General features: G+C 35.2%; 1 protein-coding gene across 1 annotated transcript; it reads right to left on the reverse strand.

Annotated features, from left to right (window-relative positions):
- Positions 1 to 17402: 17402 nt before the first annotated feature.
- On the reverse strand, positions 17403 to 21291 carry LOC125810452 (PLASMODESMATA CALLOSE-BINDING PROTEIN 2-like). The gene is made up of 4 exons (XM_049489931.1): positions 21096 to 21291; positions 20086 to 20328; positions 19954 to 19990; positions 17403 to 17980 (listed from the first exon to the last, which is right to left on the reverse strand). Exons 1-4 carry the CDS (start codon positions 21148 to 21150, stop codon positions 17752 to 17754), a joined length of 564 nt encoding a protein of 187 aa, XP_049345888.1. The 5' UTR covers positions 21151 to 21291; the 3' UTR covers positions 17403 to 17751.
- Between the last annotated feature and the right edge of the window lie 314 nt (positions 21292 to 21605).

Raw genomic sequence — 21605 nt, forward strand, 5'->3', positions numbered from 1 at the left:
GCGAGGAGAGGTAGTGTCGAAGCTTCTGGGCGACCTAAGTTAAAGCACAACAAGTACGCTCCAATAGAGAATATCGAGCCTCATATGATGTAAACTTCTTACTCATGTAATATATCGCCTGCTCCTTCTTTCCAGTCTCATCATGTTGCCCCAAAATGCAGCTGAAAGCATTATCCAACACTGATATGTTTAACAACAACGGTCTACCAGATTCCGGTGGAACCAACACAGGTGGATTGGATAAGTAATTTTTGATTTTGTCAAACGCTTGTTGACATTCGTCTGTCCATTTCACCGCAGCATCCTTCTTCAACAGCTTGAAGATAGGCTCACAAATGACAGTACATTGAGCTATGAAACGACTGATGTAATTTAGTCGACCCAGGAAACTCATTACCTCTTTCTTACTCTTCGGCGGAGGTAGATCACGAATGGCTTTGATTTTCGATGGATCCAGTTCTATACCTCGGCGGCTGAGAATGAAACCCAAGAGCTTTCCAGCAGGAACCCCAAAAACACATTTTGCAGGATTTAACTTCAGGTTATACTTGCGTAGCCTAGCAAAGAACTTTTGCAGATCATCTAGATGATTTGATCCCCTCTTTGATTTGATGATGACATCATCCACATAAACTTCAATTTCCTTGTGGATCATGTCGTGAAACAAAGTGGTCATTGCCCTCATGTATGTAGCGCCAGCATTCTTTAACCCGAAAGGCATTACCTTGTAATTGTAGACACCCCACGGTGTGATGAAAGCAGTCTTCTCAGCGTCGTCTTTGTGCATCTCAATTTGATGATAACCAGCAAAGCAATCCACGAATGAATGTGTTTCATGCTTAGCACATTTATCGATCAAGATGTGTATGTTGGGCAATGGAAAATTATCTTTGGGACTAGCTTTGTTGAGATCTCGATAATCCACACAGACTCTAACTTTTCCATCTTTCTTTGGCACTGGAACGACATTTGCAATCCATGTCGGGTACTCCGTCACTTGAAGGATTCCAGCATCTAATTGCTTCGATATTTCTTCCTTGATTTTCAGACTCAACTCAGGCTTGTATTTTCTCAACTTCTGCTTCACAGGAGGACATGCTGGATCAGTAGGCAATCGATGAGCTACGATTGAAGTGCTTAACCCTGTCATGTTTGCATAGGACCAGGCGAAGATATCTGTATTCTCCATGAGACATTCTGTATATTTTTTCTTGTCCTCTTCCGTCATATGGATGCTTACTCGGGTCTCTTGTACCACTTCTGAATTTCCCAGATTTACCACCTCTGTTTACACTAGATTCGGATTGGGTTTTTCCTCGAATTCCTCAACCTTTCTGATTAACTCTTCAGGGACCTCACTTTCTTCAACTTCCTCTAAGTCATTAATGTTAAGCTGTGCAGTCTCATTATATGCCATAGTCTCAGATTCAACATTTTTATAATAGATTTTGCTGGAAAAGAATAACGCACAAATGAATATAAGATATTAAATAGATGGGAAAATAACTTTATTGATTAAAACTCAAGAGCTTTATAAAACTAGCATTTGAAAACAATAACATAGAACTGGAATTTAAAATTGTTTATTGAAAACTTTTAAAATTTGATAGAAAATTTCTTCCACAGCTACCCAGATGCCCGACGAGGTCTGGATGGAGTTGAGGTCCAAATGCTGATGCTGATCCCTGCTTCATTGCTTCCTCTAGGGTCCCCTTTCTCCTCCTCGTTGATCACGACATTACAACCTTTTCCTTCCTCCTTGGTCAGAGATAAACCCTTCATGTCTTCCAAAAGATCACCAACGATACATCCCATGAAACCTGTTGATCAGAATGATTGGTGCAGCGGTGGTATCGGTTTCTTCAATGGATAGTAGTACCCATCTCTAGGTGGTTGCCAATCAAGCCACTCCTCAGTAGTAAATTTATATCCCAAGCCAAAAGTGGTTGAATGACGAACAGGTTGTATAGGTTCAACTATTCCTTGCAAATTAGCTCCCAAACCTTTCCCAAGCTCGAAACCAAACCAGGCCATCATATCTATGATCTTCTGACTGAACCATGGTTGCACTTCAATGTTTCCTACAAGCTCAACTGTATGGTACATCTCACCGTCTAGATGACCCCCTCCTTCTATCGCATATACAGGATGTCCCTTTTCCCCATGAACTACAACCTTTTCATGGTCCCATTCAAACTTCAAGCATTGATGAAGAGTAGAGGGAACTGCTCCAGCCATATGAATCCAAGGACGACCCAATAAGAGGTTATATGAAGATGGAATATTCAAGACCTGGAAAGCTATTGGGAAAGTAGCAGGACCAATGAGCATGTCCAAGGTTATTTCTCCAATAGTACCCCTTTGAGAACCATCAAAACCTCTCACATTCATCTTCCAAGTTTGGATCTTTGCACTATCCACGCCTAGCCTTGTCAACGTGCTCAGAGGGCAAATATTCAAACCCGAACCTGAATCAACCAAGGCTTTGGTGATTATCTTGTCCTGATATTGAACTGAAATGTACAAAGCCTTATTATGGGTTGTTCCTTCAATTGGCAACTCATCTTCATGGAAAGATATTCGATATGCCTCAAAAACCTGCCCGACCATTTGGGCTACCTCTCCTTGAGTGATGCTAGATGGGACATAGGCTTCACCCAGGACCTTCAATAGAGCATTCCGATGAGTTTCGGAAGATTGCAGCAATGATATGATGGATATTTGAGACTGGGTTTTACTCAATTGCTCAACAATAGAGTACTCTTTTGCTTGTATCTTCTTCCAAATTCCTTGATTTTCAAGTTCTACAATTGGTGTCTTCGATTTGCTGGAGCTTTCCTGCACCAAATTTTCAGAAGTGTAAATTCTTCCCGATCTAGTAACTCCTGCTGCGGTGTCTGCTTCTTCCACTTTTGTTTTTCCTTTTCTGTAGTCCCATGGAACAGCATGGGTGTCATACTGGACAGGGGAAGGCGCCCTATAAACAGTGAATGGAGGCTTGGGCATGGCGATCTCAACCTCAAACGGAGCACGCCTTTGTACTACCATTGGAGTCTGAGCGGTAGCAATCATTGCTTCTTCTGGCTCAAGGACCCAAATGGATTTCTCCCAATCCGAGGTATCATCGGCTTCTATCATGTTGACCTGATGGTTAGGCAGAGGGTTATTTGCAACATTTGGTGCTGGATCTTTGAGTTGGATGGCCTTAGTATCAATCAACATTTGAATCTTATCTTTCAGGGCTCTGCAAATTTCAGTAGTATGACCTTTCATCCTAGAATGGTAGGCACAAACCTTGTTAGGGTCATACCATTTTGTGCGGACATCCACAGGCAATGCAGGAACTGGGGTGACATAGCCAGTCTCTTTTAGACTCTCATAAAGCTGGGCAATAGGCTCGGCCAGAGGGGTATAGTTCTTCGCAAGCCTTCTTTCATATGGTGGTCTGTTTCGGTAGTTTGATGTTTGAGTAGGCAGTGGGGTTTGGAAGTATGATGGCTGGGCATTATAGACAGGATATGAAGCTTGTTGGTATTGAGGAGGAGCATTTTGGTAATATACTGGCATGGGGTTGGGAGATATAGGTGGTGAGGCTGAAGGGTATGGAGTTTGGGGATATGGAGATGGAGGTGGGGTTGTTGATTGGTACCTATAAGGGGTTCTGGTCCCCTGAGCCATCATGACTGAGCCTGTTTTCTTTCGATTTTCTGCCATTCCTTCGGATTGCAGAGCTTTGTTGGTGGCTTGCAGGGCCTCCAGATTGATGATAGTCCCATTTTTTATGCCCTCTTCGATCCTTTCACCTAGCTTGATAATTTTAGCAAAACTCTTCTCAGCTACAAGCATCATCCTATCATAATATTGTGGTTCTTGAGCACGGATGAAGTAGTCTTTCATCTGAGATTCTTCCATGGGAGGTCTGGCTCTAGCCGCCTCAGACCTCCATCTTATCGCATAATCCCTGAAAGATTCACTGGGCTTTTTCTTCAGATTTTGGATGTAGAACCAATCAGGTGCATTTTCTACATTAAATCCAAACCGGTTCATGAAGTCTGTTGCCATGTCTACCCACTCATCCCATTTCCGCGGGTCTTGTTCAATATACCAGGACAGTGCCTCTCCGGTAAGACTCCTCATAAACAACTTCATGAGTATCCTCTCATCTCTCCCCACCCCTACAAGCTTGTCACAGTACATTCGTAGGTGGGCTTTGGGATCTCCAATGCCATTAAACAATTCAAACTTTGGAAGCTTGTATCCCTCAGGTAGTTCTACGTCGGGATGTATACACAAATCCTCGTAGCTCAGTCCTCCCAACCTCTTGCTTCCTTCCACATGTTGCATCCTGTTAGCCAAGTTATCTAATCTCTCAATCAGGGCTTTTATTAGAATATCCTTTTGGGAGGACTCTGATTCATGGTAGTTATGAATTACAGGAGCGGTTTCCACATATATGGGGTTGAGGTTGTTATTTCCAGGAGTATATGAAGGGTTTGCATTTGGAACTGGTTCTGGAATAGTTGGCTTAGTTTGTTGGTGGTAGTGGTAAAATAGGATTTGAGTATTTTGTGCATGAAGTGGTGGGAAGATATTTGGATGAGTGGGTTCAGGTCGGGGTACATTGGTTGGGGGATTGTTTGGCATGGTTGTTTGTTAGAGTGAGGAGGATTGTCTATATTCTCACCAAACTGAGTTCCAAGAGAAATAGATAACTTGGCCAAATCGCGCATATGTGCTACTTCTTCTTCCAAATCTGCAATCTTGCGCTCAAGCCTAAGGACAAGGTCACTTGGAAGTTGCCCTCCCTCAGAAGTTTCTACTCTTTCGTTGCTGCTGTTATTGTCAACCATTTTACCCTTGTCTGTTCTTTGAGGAGGAGGAGAAGGGGGGGTCCCTTTTGATCGTGTATGTGCCAGAATGAAGAGCAGATCAACCTTAGGAATGGGAAAAACAATGGAATCAACAGAAAACAGTGTTAGGGGATTAGAGCAAATAATAATAATAATAGCACATTGTTTGAAATAAACGCCCTAGATGCAAGGGACCTCGTTGAGCCAGAGGTAGGCCTAAGACGCCATATAAGTGGTGCATAATGATTAATTTAAGCCTTATTTGCCAAATGGAGTTTAGAGTTAGAGAAATAAAACAATCTTTATATATTGAATAACTTCAATTTATTACATCATACTAAAGCAAAACTAGAAATAAACTAAAGGGCTAGGGATAACATGGGGAAATAAAAATCCTAAAGGAAACAGGGTCAGTGCTGGTCTCCAATGTTAGGCACAATTTGCTACCTCATTTCTGGAGTGATCTCATAGTCGCGATTGAGAAGGTTGCGGGCCCATCTTCTTTCCTTTTCATCACCAAAACCTGGAATGCCTTCTTCACTCAAATCTACATGCTCTGCGTCCTCCAAAAGCCACACGTAATACTCTGGTGTGCAGAAGGGTCTGTGCTCTCGAACATCAATAGTTATCACTTTTTCCCACCTTCGCAGTATAGTGCCCACTTGTGGTATTTCTGGCCCAAAATCATACCCATATTGGCCCATATGGGATCGTAGAGGGATCGTAGAGGTATCATTTGGATTTGACCAAACTGTCGGAGGACTCGGAGTGGTACGTATGGTTGCACGCCATTTAAACCAATGAGCTCGATAAAGTAGAGGTCATTACCTCTTATAATGACACGACGAGGCTTCAACCAATAGTATTTCCATTGAATGTTGATGGCTGAACGTTCTCTCAAATAAACAAACCAGTCCTCTGTTCCCACAGGGGAAGCAAAATATTTCATCTTTGAGGTATAATTGATGACTTTATTTCCCATAGTCCCTCTAAGAATGTCTACCGAATTTGCCCTTTGATAGAAATGCTCAACAGCCCAGAGTTGCAATAGAAAATTACACCCCTCGAAGTACCTTTTGCCTTTGGTACATTTGGTGAGTGCCCTTATAATTTCTGCCAGTATCATGGGAACTATAATCTTTCCGCCTCGAGCCATCATACGAACCACATAACTTAGGCTAGTGTGTATTTTTCCTCCTTCTCTAGGAAAAACTAATGAGCCCAACAGTGCGACAGCGAAAACATTAAGACGGTATCTTTCCCACTTCGCAGGAGAGCAAGCAAATTCTTTATGGAAGTTTTCATGGCCTTCCTCGTCTCCAAAACGTGAATATAGAAACTCTAAAGAAATCCATCCCTCTTTCAGACAAAGCAAATTCGGATTATGATGCATGCCCATTTGCTTTAGGAAGGACCTTGGAGATGGCTTGTGTGGCACAATCATTTCACGATCTCTGTAAGGGAGACCAAGAAACCCACCAATCACTTCAATCGTCGGGGTTAGCTCAAAATCCCTGAATCTGAACACTAGCCTCTCAGAATCCCAAAACTTCAACAGTGCCTTGATCAAGTGCCGGTCTGATTCGATGGAGATTAAAGCAGTGAGGCCACCTAGTAGTTCGTTTGCCTCCAACTCCCGATTCCTTTCAATATCCTTCCACCAGACCTTCAAGGTAGGATTCACTTTGACTACCATTTGCGTGTTTGGAAAATAAGGATAGGCCATGACTCTGCAAACAGACAACAAACAAAAAAATCTAAACTCCATATTGGCAAACTTGGCTTAATTTAATTATTTTGACCACATTGACACATAATTATGCAATTTATCTAAAGGGTGTTGGGGCCCTTTAGACGATAAGGTGACTACTAATTATGTGGATTGACACCCAGGGTCAAACCACCTAGGGTTTATGCATCATGTATGACCTAAGTAGAATTTCTAAGAGTTGGCTTGACACGGACTTGAAAGGGATTCTATGCGAGAAGGCTCGTGGTTTCACGGTAGTAAAACTATCTGTTCCGTCCACGCATATGCCGACTCTCTATAATTGGGTATTTGAAGAGAATTGGAGTAGTTGTGAGAGGTGTAAAGGCACAACATCACGGTAACAAAATAAAAAAGGAAGAGGGTCCCAATTGGGAGAAGTATGAGCGGAATGACAATTTATCAAAGCGGTAACATTTAGCATTTAGATTGAAAGCGGTAACACATAGGCAGTTTTTATTAAAACAGTAAATAAGTAAATAAATACACGCATAAATAAAAAAAGGTAAAACAAATAATATAATAAAGAATCAAGCGAATAAGGAAAGAAGGTATGAAATCATGCAAACAACTAAACAAACAAAGGAAAAGGGGAAAGGGCGAAACATGAAAATAAACAGATAAGGAAGAAGGGAAGGGGGTGGAACATGAAAAACAGAAAATAAATAAGAAAACAAATAGACAAGGAAAAAAAAATAACAGTTTAACATGCTAATAACCAAACAAATAACGAAACAACCAAGTAAACCCCATATAAGCAAGAAACACGTAATGGTTAGAACCTAATATCCCCAGCAGAGTCGTCATTCTGTTGCGCCCCAATTTTCACAAAACGGGTTCTGGTGCACGACCTAACAACTCTTTTGGGTTTTGGTGGATTGAAGAGTCGCCACCTAACGAATTAAGACGCGTTAGGGCACCTATCTAACCTAACTAAGTCTAGCTAAGGTCAACGAACCAGAGATCAGGGTAAGGGTTCAAATTACCTCGAGGGGAAGGTGTTAGGCATCCCTCGAGGTCCACAAATGTGGGTCCCGGCCGTGTCTCATGCAATGTGTGGGGGTTACAAGTAGCATTTAAGGTCACTTCATTATTTGGTTATTTAATTAGCATGATTACTAGGTGATGAATAAATATTAAACAATTAAAATCAATTTATTTATTAATTTAATAAATTAAGCATGCAAAACTAGGTGATAACAACATTAAGCAATTAAAAAAACTTTAGTTATTTTAATTAATTAATTGAGCATGCAAGACTAAGTGATAAGTCAACAAATAAATATTAAACAATAAGGAGATAAGCGAGAAGATAGAAATTACACAAATAGATAAGCAAACATTTTTATTTTAATCAAACTACCTCAAATAAATATAATTATAAGCAAATAAAGGGACAAAAGGAAAGGGAGACTCTGAAGAACTTTAGGATCAGCACTCGACTTTTCTTTATTTCGGTCGGCTTCTCGTAGGGACAGACAAAACTGAAGTTTGTCATTTAGACCGAGTCGGTGTCATCATCTCCATAGGGCCTAGACTACCCCTACCCTACCACCGCATGCTTTCGTCTCTAAGAGGTGCCTATCGTCCCCGCTTAAGGTCCAAGAGGCATTGGACTACTATTAGGGTGGGTATAGACTAAAATAAAATATAATAGGCCCACCTAGACAACAAGTCAAACAATTAGGACGACATTTAGCACATAAGGTCTCCAAGATGGCCTCTAAGTTTAATTAGTCGTGCTAGCAAACAACACATAATTTAGTGAAGGTCTCATGTTTAAGTGTATGCACGTACAAATACATCAATAATAAAGATTGGAAGAGACGAAAAGCATTATAAATGCACAAGAACAATTATTATTTGGATTTTAAAATGAGGGCAGGGAAACATTACATTAATAGAAAACAATCTGTTAGTTTCCTAGCTTGATTATATTATTGTTAATTAACACTGATTGAGACGTTAACTTATTTTAAATAGTCAAACCTTATTTTAATGCATAAATTACTTAATTCAAATAGAAACTAATCAAGGCAGAAAATTATAACATAATGCAGAAATCAATTTATATGACCAAACAATTATTTATAGTAGAGACTGAAATACTTCAAACAGAATTTAATTTGAGAAAGCAAACCAAAAGTAGCAGATTTTAAAGACATCCAGAAAATAATTACTGTTTTATTTTAAGTAGCCGAGCAAATAGTTATTACGAATGGAAGATTACAGTTATTAACTGATATTAAGGGTGGCGAAAAAATGTGCATATTAGAGTAATTCAGTTATTTAACATGTTTGAAATTATTAGAGAATAGTTTTTAACAAGCCGATTTGATCTTATTAATTAAGTCCTATAGACATGATATCTAAGTGTAAACATGCTGAAAATATTATCTAAAATATAAGCATGGCATCTATTTCATTTAAGCAAATTATTAAACCCTATAGGCATGATATCTACACCCAAATGACCTATTTAAAGATGCGCACTCCTATGAGTATGGTATCTAACTGTGCACATGCTAGATTAATTTTAACATACATAAGCAAATAAGATCCGATTATGGTGTTGTGAATAAAAAATATTTAGCTAAGTTAACTAATTAACATGCTAAGATTATCTTAACCAATTAACTTACAAAGCTATTAGAGAGTGATTGATTAGACAATAAAATTTGACTAAAATCTATATGAGCATGATATCAACATCACTATAAACAAGCTATACATGATTTCTACTAGATTATTAGTCTTAATATGCAAGAATCTTGAATTTGCAGAAACGACATTTAAAACTAATTAATTATATGAGGTTGATTTTATTTATTAATATTACATACTAAAGGTGACATGCAAATGACAATTAATTAGCACTTAAACAATATCATTTTTAGTATTAATTAGATGAGTTTAAACAAGTGATCAAGCGAGGATAACCCACTTTTTTAGTTAGATCTAAAATCGATTTCTTAAATTATGAACTATTAAACAAAACACAACCTTATTGCCAACACAATTAAGTTACAATAAATAAGTAAACAAGTAGCACGTAAAACTCCCCCCTCCCCTTAGACGATCCCCCCAAGTTATATTTTATATAGAGGTAGAGTTAAAGAATTACTACAAGCTTATTACAAAACCGAATAAAAGAACAAGGAATGCAAAATATAAGCTTAAAACAAAACAGTCTCATCCGGAAATTTGTCCACAGGCAGCTCTTCAATCTAATGCTCAAGGTTTCCAAATGTCCTGCTAATTTAAAAGAACAATACACTACAAGCAATACATAATAGCAACGATTTACACTTAGACAGGATATGACAACAAATCACATATATATAATCACACATAAAAGGAGGAGAAAACTGATCCAGCCGCTTCCTTTGCTCATTTAAACAATAAAATATGAACAATGCAAGTTTAAACTAGTAAACGGAACTAACCAATTATGCAGAATTATTTATCAGCAATGATGATCCAAATTGATTCGATGCTAGACCCGAACACAACAAAATTGAGTAAAAAGCACTTAGAAAATTCACCGGAATTTTAATTCTTTTAAGAATGGAGAGTAATATTTTTTCTTTTCTTAGAGTTAGTCTCGTGAGTCAATGTCTCTGTCAGAAAAGAGTGCGGAAGTTTTATTTATATAGGGAGTAGGAGGACACATAATAAGGAAAAGAAATAATTTTAGGATCGATAAAAGGATCTCCTTAAACAAAGGGAGAACTAAATCAGCCGAAAAAATCCCAAAAATTAGTGAGACAAATCCTAAAATACAATGCTTGCTGATTTCAATTAAGGTAAATAAATCAATTACGGAATCACTACATTAATTAACAATATACAGAAGAGCAAGCATATATCGGGAAAGAGGTCAGCAATATTTACCAAAATTATGGAGAAATGTACAACTCACATGAATATGCACTTAAATAAAATACCTAGATAACATAAAAAGGAAAAGGGATTTCTCTGTTGCCATGATTAATGTTGGGAATCACGATTAAGGCAAGGGCACAGAATCATCATTACTAATTTTACTGTTGTAAAACAAGCAATAATCTTACTAAGTCAAATAAATTACTAAGAGTCAATTAGCAGGCATGGTATAAATAAATCAAATAAGATACCAAGAATCCATTAACACGTTAAGATTACCATTAGATGGAGCACTAATTTATTGCTAATCTACTTATTCATGTCAACAGTACATTAAAACTAAAATCAAGCAAATCTAATCGATGATTCCAAACAACTATGTCACGTATAAACAAAAATTATTCAGAAATAGTCAAAGAATAAAATTAAGAAGTAGCCAAGAATTAACATGTATTATTAAACTAATTGATACATGCAGCGGAGTATTATGAATATAATAGCATAAATTAATATTTACCAGCACACAGTTGCAAGATGAACATAAATCGGAATATAAACAAACATAACAAATGTATGCAATCTGGGACCCAAGCATCAATGAGCAGATAATGAACAATAATGGTGAAACGAGGTTAAATTGCACATAGAGAGCTAATGTTTCTCGAAATATTCATCTCCCAAATAGTTAAAGATGCCATAAAAGCTTGACAAATAATTAGATTAAGGCTTACTAGGACGGATCTGATGAGATCCGTCTTCAATCGATCCTAAAACCTTGAATTTTGCCAGAACTCGCTGCTGGCCGGGGTTGTCGTCGGCTGTTGCTACTGGTGTCTTTTGGTTGCTGCTGTTTCACGCCTCGCCGGAGCGGCTGTTGTTGCTGTCCTCGCTGGCTGGCTGTTGTGGAGCTGTTGCTTGGAGCTGGTGTTGCTGTTTGGAGCTGCTGCTGGTTCGAGAGAAAAAAAAAAATATATATATAGAGCAATGCCTACTGCTGGCTGCTCTCGCCATTCGCTGGCCGCTTCGCCATCAAAGAGCAGCGTTGTTGCTGCTGGCCAGTGCTGTCTTCACCGGTGGAATCTGCTGGTGGTCCTGCGAAGATGGTAGAGAAGAGAGAAGAGGAAGGGAGAAAAGAGGGGATGTGAGGGAAAGAAAGTACCGGAACTGCTGTTGGTCGTTGCATTGTCTCGTCTGAGAAACAAGAGGGCGGAGGGGAGAGGCGACAGGAGAGAGGAAGCTCTCGCTGGAGAAGAAGAGAGCTAGGGGCGGCGGCTGCTTGGAGGAGAAGAGAGGAAGAATGAAGTTAGGGTTAGGAGTTCATTAGATGTAAAATAGGAAAATAAGAGGATCAAATCCGGACCATTGATCAATTTAGATGAGCGGATAGGATTTAATTTAAGATGGACGGTTAGGATTAAATGGAATTAAAATTCTGAAAATTAGATTGAAAATTGGAATGGCCAAATTTGTAATAAAATATGCTAGAATTGAAATGAAAGGATGGCTATAATTGAAATAAAATTGGAATTAATTAGGCTGGAATTGAAAGGAATTAGAATAAAAAAGGCTATAAGTTAAATGATTTTGAGAAAATTTTTAAGAAATGCTATTCAATTAAATACTACACATATCATAAATATTTTATATAATTGAAATCACTTAAATTTTAAAACATTTAAATAAAATAAATACTTTTCCTTTTACTAATAATTTTAAAATATCTTAATAATATTTATGATAATTTTATAACGTACACATACTAAAATGTACAATTTTAGACAAAATCAACTAGAATTTTAGAACTCAAAAAAAAAAAAAATTTAAAATGCGTATTTAATCGGATAGCATTCCCAAAAAGGGTTAAAGGTCGGTCAAAATTGGGTGTCAACACTTCTTCTTGTCCTTCTTGGGACCCTGACATTCAGTAGCTCTATGACCACGTTTGCCACAATTGAAGCAGTTTCCATTGAATTTCTTCTTAGGAGGATTGCGCTTTGGACCAGATGTTTTCTTTTTTTTCTTTGATTTTGTGGGAACTTCTTCAACAATATTTACTCCAGATATTGTTGAATTACCACGTGACCTCTTTTCTGTGGCCTTGTTATCTTCTTCGATTCTCAATCTTACCATGAGATCTTCAATAGTCATGTCCTTGTGTTTATGTTTCAAGTAGTTTTTGAAGTCCTTCCATAACAGAGGTAACTTTTCAATAATGGCCGCCACTTGAAAAACATTATTCACAATCAATCCTGCATTTAAGATTATGTAAGTATAAATAATAGACTTATTATGTTCAACATAGGCATTAAATAAATTTATACCTTCAGCAAGGAGATCATGGATTATGACCTAAAGTTCTTGAACTTGGGTGACGACGATCTTACTGTCTATCATCTTATAGTCCAAAAACTTTGCCACAATGAACTTCTTCATTCCGACATCCTCTGTTTTGTACTTCTTTTCTAAAGCATCCCATAGTTCCTTTGAGGTCTTGACACTATTGTACACATTGTACAGATCATCTTGCAAGACACTCAGAATATAATTTTTATACAAAAAATTTGAATGTGTCCATGCTTTTGTTACCAATAATCGTTCTTCGGTCAGAGTTTCAACCGATATGATAGGAACGTTCTCATTAATGAACCTCTGCAGACTCAACGTAGTCAGATAGAAGAACATTTTCTGCTGCCATCTCTTGAAGTCGACTCTAGAAAACTTTGCAGGTTTCTCAGCCGATGCAAGGGCAGCAGTTGAACGATTTTGTGCAACCGATGTTGTTGCAGCACTCACTGTTCCATTATTTACTTGACTTGAATTTGTCATTTTTCTGTCACAAATGGCAGACAATTTTAGTATGTGAAATACTAACAATAAAGAATAATTCCTTACACAACTTGTTTCCAATTTAACGATAAAGTTTTTATGTTCTTTTAATCGTTAATCGAATGAATTTTAGAAATTCAAATAGAGTAGAAAATCATAAAGGTTTTAATCTCTAGAAACCTCAAATACAGAAACTATTTAAATTTCTTAAGATTGTTATCTCATGTATTCAGGTTAGTCAAAAACAAAAACAGAAAAAAGATGAAACAGATAGACAGAAAAATAAAATCCGAGTTCACAGAACCCATTGTGTTTCCTTAAGAAATTCAATCCCCTCAAGTACCCGAGGTTACAGATTAATTCCTCCCAAGATAAAACGGATTAACTATTAGAGAAGTAGCGGTACCTCAAACTTCACTAATTTCAGCAAACGCAAGAACAACAACGAGAGCACACACAGACTCAGTCGATCGACAATTTTGTTTTTGTAAGTAAATGTATGCAGAGAGGAAAAAAAATTCAGTGTTTAAAAACGGAAAAAGACTCTATATTTATAGCCATTTGCAGCAAGGAACGCGTCTGTTCAGACAAATTTGTTCAAACATGTCTTTCCAGAACGTTGTGTCTTTTTGAAAAAAATAACGTCTTTTCGGAAGGAACAGATCCCTTCAAATGAATTTACCATTACGCAGAATTTCAAATAATTCTGTTACGCAAAATTAATTTTGTTAATTAACTAATATTATGAATTAATTTATAAGAGAAAGGAAATAAATTAATGAGATTGATTAAATAAATTTTGTCCAAAAATACTATCAATCAATCATTTGCCAAATCCAAATCCAAAGCCGAGTGACGACGACGGCGTGAGGGGCACCTTCTTCTTAACCCTTTAAGAACTAAAGGAAGTGTTTCTTAATATAAGGACAATTATTTTCATTTCTTCTACCAATATGGGAGAAATGATTTTTCATCTTCAAAGAATGGCTTTTCATTTTTCCTTCAAATTGGTTCCCCACATTTTTCATTTTCTCTTCTTACTTTCCATTCACACCTTGCTAAAACCAACAACTAACTCTTAGCTCCACTGTTCATATAACATCCTTTTATTTAGATTATTATTATTGTTATCGCTAATGATAGGAATATAAATATTGTTTTAATTATTTTTAAGTTCCACTGAAGAAGATATTGAATACTAATTATTAGGATGGTGGCACTTATTCAGAGTAGGAAAATTTAATTATTTTTTTTACAAATAAGTATTTTTTTCTATTAAATTCGTAAGTGACTATAAAAATTATTTTCTTGCGAATTTGTGGTATGTTAGTTGGCGTTTTGTTTTCTTTCTCCTTTGATAGCACAAGGGATGAGTCAGGTTAGTTCCTCTGTCCTTCTCTAATTTTTTATTCAGTGGAAGACAATAGTATACTAGTACAATATTCTCTTAGAATTATTTTTTTATCTCACAATAAAGAACAGTAAAAATGTTTGTAACTTTTTAACTTCTTAATTAACGGGAAACAAGGTTACTTTTAAGTTTTAACACAAAGAGGACAATACATAGTAATCTATTACTGTAAATTGTTTAGTGTAAGGTATAAAATATACTAATTTTAGAAATAAAATACAAAAATATTTTATTCTGCCTTTGATTGAAAATATTAAGCAGTCTTAATTCCATCATTTCTTTGATGATGCGCCGCTCCAATGCTTCCCCTACTCCGTTTTCTTGTTCTTCTTCAACCTTTCAGATTTTACGAAACGAAATTATTGATATTGAAGTGAGTTATTCTTCATTCTCTCCCGATTTTTGTATTATTTTTTTGGATTATGTATTTTTAATTTTTCTATTTTCTTTTATTGTTGCATCTAGGAATTTACAAGTTGTCAACGACCATTGGACACCCTAAAAAGATACTGCCTAATTGGTTGCATCCTTTGAATTTGTTTAGTTTAAGTTTCTTCGATAGCAATGGTATCAGTTCAACAACTAGATGCAGGAAAATAATGAACAATTTTTAGTTTCTTCTTCATTCTCTCTCGATTTTTGCATTTTCTTTTTGAATTATGTATTTTTTTGTGTGTTTTATTTTGTTGTTGTAGTATTGTTTTCTGTATCTTTTTCGGATTATATATCAAATAGTCTTTATATATATATATATATATATATATATATATATATATATTTGTAATATATAATTTGATTGTGTATAACATATATTTGTCATCTATCATAAGATTAGAGAAGTAGTTATTCTCAATTTTCTTATCAATTTTCATCTTTAGATCATTTGCACCATGTCAGAAATTAATTTGGGACAAATTAATGCTAAGTGGAATGATGATGCTCATCTCAAATTTGTAGAGTTATGTAAATTAGAGATTATGAAATGAAATAGACCAAAACGCTCATTTATATAAAGATGGAGGAAAAATATGACCAATGAGTTCAATAAAAAGACGGAAAGACTATAATTTTTTTTTTATCGAAATAGCTTGAACGCCGAGTGGACTCTTTTTAAGCAATTGATGAGAGGGGATACATATAGGATGTGATGCCACCAAAAATACAATTATGGCAGATGATGATTAGTGAAAGCAAAAAATTAAGGTACATTTATCATAATGTTCTATATGTCTTTCTTATTTCATTCATTGTTGAATTTTAATTTACCTAAATTTGTATCTTATCTTTTTTTACAGGTTGATGTTCGATATAAAAAATTTAGAAATAAAGATTTTTCACTCATATGATTTTGCTATGATGCATTATTTTCTGATATTGTTGCTACGGAAGAACACGTGTCGCAAATCAAGAACATTTTTTTGAAAAACTGGGTAAATTTTAGAGAAGAAAGAATTAATGTTATTGATGATGATGGTAGGAAACACTTTATTAATCCTAATGATGAAAATGGTAATGAAGTGATGATCATCCACAAGATATGAATTCTACTATGTTTCCTAAGCTAGCACTAAAAAGACAAATTTCAACTGATGGTATTAGAACTAGTAATCAAGTGAAAAAGTAATAGAAAATCTATTGTTGCATTAATGAAAGAGAATATGTGTGCATATAAAATAAGTTGTGCATATAAAATTAACTTAAACAATAAATTTATATTCCTCTATAAATAATTTGTGATGATAAAGAAATATGCAAATAATAGGCAAATATTATTACTTGTGAATGTAATTAAAAATGAATCTTACATCTTTCATGTGATCTATTCAAATTATATATTTTAAAATTTTAAAATAAATTGTGCATATAAAACTAACTTAAATAATAAGTTCTTGAAATTGAATTAAAATATAAATTAATTTTTTTTTAGAAATTAAAAATCTAAAATTAATCGACTTTTTATAATGTTATCAGCTTTGAGAGTATTTCAGACATTTTGATAAAAAAAGATATTTAACGGCACTTATTTGCTAAACACATTAATAACTTTCTTTCAACTGCAATACTTCTATTCAAACACATAATTATTTATTTTTAAAATTATTTTTAATATTTCAAAAAAATTACTTTTGTTAAATCAATTCAAATGGGCTCAAGTGACTATAAAAATCATTGAGATTTTGTGGTATTGCTGATCATAAGAGCTAGTATGATTTTCTAATGCTGTTGAGTAACTGATATATCTAGTTGGTGTTTTGTTTTCTTTCTCCTTGATAGCACATGGGATGAGTCAGGTTAGTTCCTCTGTCTTGTCTAATTTTTATTCACTGGAAGACAATAGTAAGTACAATATTCTCTTAACATTATATTTTAATCTCACAATCAACAACAGTGAATCGTTTTGTGTGTGATATAAGATATACTAGTTTTTTATTCCATCATTTATACCTTCATGGTAAAGTAACTTATTTCAAAATAACTTATCAGCATACTTTTTTTTCAAGTCCATCTACAACATTTATACTTTTTTTAACTTAAAAATTTCTCTTTTATTGAATGAAGTAGATTTGTAAGCACACATATTCCAAAATTGTTTTGAATCACAATTTCAAAATATTATTTTTTAAATTTTGTATCAAATCAAAGAATAACTCCAAAAAAGATGGGCAAAGTAGTGAGCAGTCTCATTGATAACAATATTTGAATAAAAAATTACAGCCTCTTTTCTCTACTCTCTAGATATACAAAAGGGAAAAATCTAAAAAGATAGAGAGTAGGCCCCCTTCTACACCACTAATTAATAAACTGTTTCCACCTCCTCTTAAAGGGGAACTTTTTCATGACAAAATAAAAAGTAGATGTTAAAAACAAGAAACCACAAAACCAAAAAAAGAAGAAGTGGAAGTTGTGTCCACATAATTCCCCCCTTACCAACCCAAAATTCTATTCAATTAGGCAAATGAGCTTAATTGTCCCTTATACACCCCCCTACCCTTCTTTCATTCTTGTTTCTTTTAGGCCCTTAGGCATACCAACAAGGTTGTAAACAAAAGGGTCATGGTGAAAAACACAGTGTTTTGATGAATAATAGTACCACCATTTATGTCTGTGTTGGTCATGCCACTTGGTCCAAGTCCAAAAACTGGATTAGTCCCTGGTAATGTTGTGCCACTTCCACTGCCAGTGCTAGTGCCTCCTGTTGATGGACTTGTAGTTCCTGGTACAGTTGTTGGACTTGTGTTTCTGGTAAACAAATGAATAAAGGATATCAAGAGCCATATCGAACCGATTAACCAATATACAATACTATGCTCCATCCATATTATCTGTCTTATAAGATTTTTGAATGCACACCCTTTAAGGAGACATTCAACATAGATTATTTGTTTGAACTATCTTTATCTCATTAAAAACTTCACAAAATTAACTAACAACTAATTGGAATTGAAGGAAAGATTCAAGAAACAAAGGTACAATACATACGCGATTCATTTAATTTGACATCAGTTGACATCTATGTCCTCCAACTATAGGTGTCCACTAATAGACACTAAACATGTATAAGGTTGAATAAGTAGACACATGTGTCCGACATGAATTGCCACATAGGACGTCGCGTAGGATACATGTGTCTACTTGTACAACTTTAAACAAGTTTTAAGTGTCTACTTGTGGACGCCCAAAGTTGGAAGACATAAATATCAGCTGAGACCAAGTTAAAGAGCATGTTTATGTATGTATTATGTCAATAAATGTCTCCGCAAGCTTGCCAAAAATATTTGGAACAAGAGGGAGTATTATTAGTACACGAAAACGTCATGAGGGAAACAAGTAGCATGACAAATAAATGAATGAACTAATAGGACTAAAAAATGTTGGTACATGAAGCAAGTAAGCATGACACAAACTAATGAACTAACATGATTAAAAAATGTTACATGATGGTAGGATACACCTGAAATTTTCGTCATAGCAAAGAAAAAAAGGTACACATTGAGCATTAACAGACATAAGATATCAAGACAGCTCACAAAAGCACATGATGAAGACACAAACTCACCAAATTTGGTAGTGAGTAGTGACAATATACAGCTATTGGAAGTTTATGGTAAAATAAAGTGTTGGACTAGAAAAAGCACCAACAATCATAGAACAACCGACCATTGAAGTCATAATCAAGTGAATTTATTCTTTAAGGGATTGTTTAGTAATTGATTAGATTCATGCAAATATTAACTATGCGGGTATTAATTATTCAATCTTCTACTCCGTATAAAATCAGAGGTGGAGCCACAATTTAAAGTTTGTGGGGTATGAGGTTCTTTAGACAAATATAGAATTTAGATCAAAGTTGTTGTACTTATTATTAGTACATTGGCTTTGCCCTTGTATAAAATAGTACACAAATTCACTCACAACTTATACATCTACTTATTAGTTATGTGGGTTTCTAAAGTGCAAATTAAACATCGTACTCCATCTGTTGTTTCAAAACGAATGAACTAGTTTGACTTGACATAGAGTATAAAAAATAAATAAGATTTATTAATGTTGTGGTCTTATATTAAAGTTATGTCAAATGTATCAAAATGTCTTTTAATCTTGTGGTCTTAAACATGTCCCATGAAAAGTTGAAACTAAAGTGTTACCAAAAAAGAAAATGAGTGATTCTTTTTTAAACAGACTTAGAAAAAGTAGGTCATTCCTTTTTAAATGGGGTATATTACTTTTATACACGAATAACTTACTTCCCTAATTTTGCTATCAAATGTTACAGAACTTATACATAAATTTAACACATGATCATAAGTTGTCTCTATACTAGCTACGACCCTTATGTATTTGTCGGTGGGGAGTTTGAACAAAGGCATTTGAGGAAAATAGTGTGGGTTTAAACATCATGTTAACACTCTCTTGATCTATGGATTGTTTTAGCCCAACAACATTTCCATACCCAAAGACACACTTTTAACTTCCTTCACCAACCCTTTACCTTCAAAAACACACAACTTGTAATTGACACAAGAAAAAAAAAGAGTGCAACCTTTTCTCTAAGATCAAAAGGTAAATGAGCTTTAAATTGAAGCTATCATCATCACACAACCAAGAGTGACACTAAGAATCTTTCCTTTACTTTTAAGGTAAAACTTTAAGTAGAATCTAATGCAATGCTAGATCTAACATAACATATTATAACACAAGTTTAGAAAACATACCCTGCAGTGGACTGATATACACATCCAGAACCAGTAGCTGATGATCAAAAACAAAACAAAAAAAATTAACAATAAATCTTTGAAAGTGACAAAATGAATATATAGATTAGTGTATAAATGAGGAAACTTTACAAGCTGGTGCAGTTGGTGTCAAAGTTGCAGTTCCTTTAAAGTCACAGCTAGCACCAGATGCACCTTTTCTTTGATAATAGCTATTTACAGCATAGTTGCAATGATCTTTGACACTGTCAGGGTTGAAACAAGCACCATTAGTATGGATAGCTGTGCAATCAGCTCCAGATCCACAGGCATAATCTATGTTCTCCTGAAGAATTTTTACATCTTCACCATCTTTGCAAATACAGTAACTAGCACCTGTAGAAACAAAATCCACAAGAAAATCAGCTCAAACAAGTAAATCTCATTGTGTTTTTCCTATTAAAGGGAAAAAGACTGAATCTTTGAACTTAATAGAATCAAGAACATCTTTGAGAGCAAAATAAAGTGAAACTCCATATCAAGAAAAATATGAAAAATGCAGAAAACAGAGAAAATATGAAGATAAAAGGGAAAAAGATTGAATCTTTGAACTCAAAAGAATCAAGAACATCTATAAGAGCATAATATAGTGAAACCCCATCTCAAGAAAAACATGAAAAATGCAGAAAACAAAGAGAATATGAGGGAAAAAGATTGAATCTTTGAAATTGATATTATCAAGAACATCCTTAAAAGCAAACTATGGTGAAACCCCATTTGAAGATAATAATGAAAATGCAGAAATCTTGAAGGCAAAGGGAAAAGACTGAATCTTTGAACTTGGTTGAATCAAGAACATCCTCAAGGGAAACATTTAGTGAAGCCCCATCTCAAGAAAAATATGAAAACTTGAAGACCAAGGGGAAAAGACTGAATCTTTGAACTTAATAGAATCAAGAACATACTTAAGAGCAAAATAGTGGAACCCCATCTCAATAAAAATATGAAAACTGCAGAATACTTGAAGGCAAAGAGAAAAAGACTGAATCTTTGAACTTAGTAGTATCAAGAACATCCTTAAGAACAATATATAGTGAAACCCCATCTCAAGAAACACAGATAACAAAGAAAGCTTGAGGGCAAAGTGAAAAGTGGCAGCTTACTTGAGTGACCAGTGATAGCCAATAAAAACACCAAAGATAACATAAAAGCAGCCATGATCGAGAAAGCAATAATGAAGAAATTGCACTTTACTTTTCAAGAGAAAAAGTTGGTTGGTTAGAGAGGAAGAAGAAGAGTGCAATGGGAAACAGAGTTTTCTAGACAACAAAAATGAGAGTGGCTACTGAAGTACAGGAGCTATATGCCTGTTATAGTGGTACTTTATATGTATGATAAGTGTAAATTTACAGTATATTTCATATATATGTGTGTATGTTTTTGTTGAGTATGGGAGACAGTGTTTTTGGAAATTGAGCAGTAAAGCTAAAGGCTTTGTCATATATAATTGACTGTACATGTACATGTGTGTGCCTATTGCCTTTCAAACGGTCATAAACTCATTCATATGGTCACTACCTAACTCAACTCTGGTTAAACAAAAAAAAATGGTACTTTCAGTAAGGTACAATAGATTAACACGTCCTTTTAACTTGACATCAATTGATAATTAT

This window comes from Solanum verrucosum, unplaced genomic scaffold (assembly GCF_900185275.1).
Source record: "Solanum verrucosum unplaced genomic scaffold, falcon-dt-bn FXZP01000057.1, whole genome shotgun sequence".
NCBI lineage: Eukaryota > Viridiplantae > Streptophyta > Magnoliopsida > Solanales > Solanaceae > Solanum > Solanum verrucosum.

Coding starts and splice junctions, on each gene's coding strand:
- LOC125810452 (XM_049489931.1), bottom strand. CDS start 21,150: ATGGCTGCTTTTATGTTATCTTTGGTGTTTTTATTGGCTATCACTGGT. Junction 19,991..20,085: donor GACACCAACTGCACCAGCTT/GTAAAGTTTCCT, acceptor TTTGATCATCAG/CTACTGGTTCTGGATGTGTA. Junction 17,981..19,953: donor GTATATCAGTCCACTGCAGG/GTATGTTTTCTA, acceptor TTTGTTTACCAG/AAACACAAGTCCAACAACTG.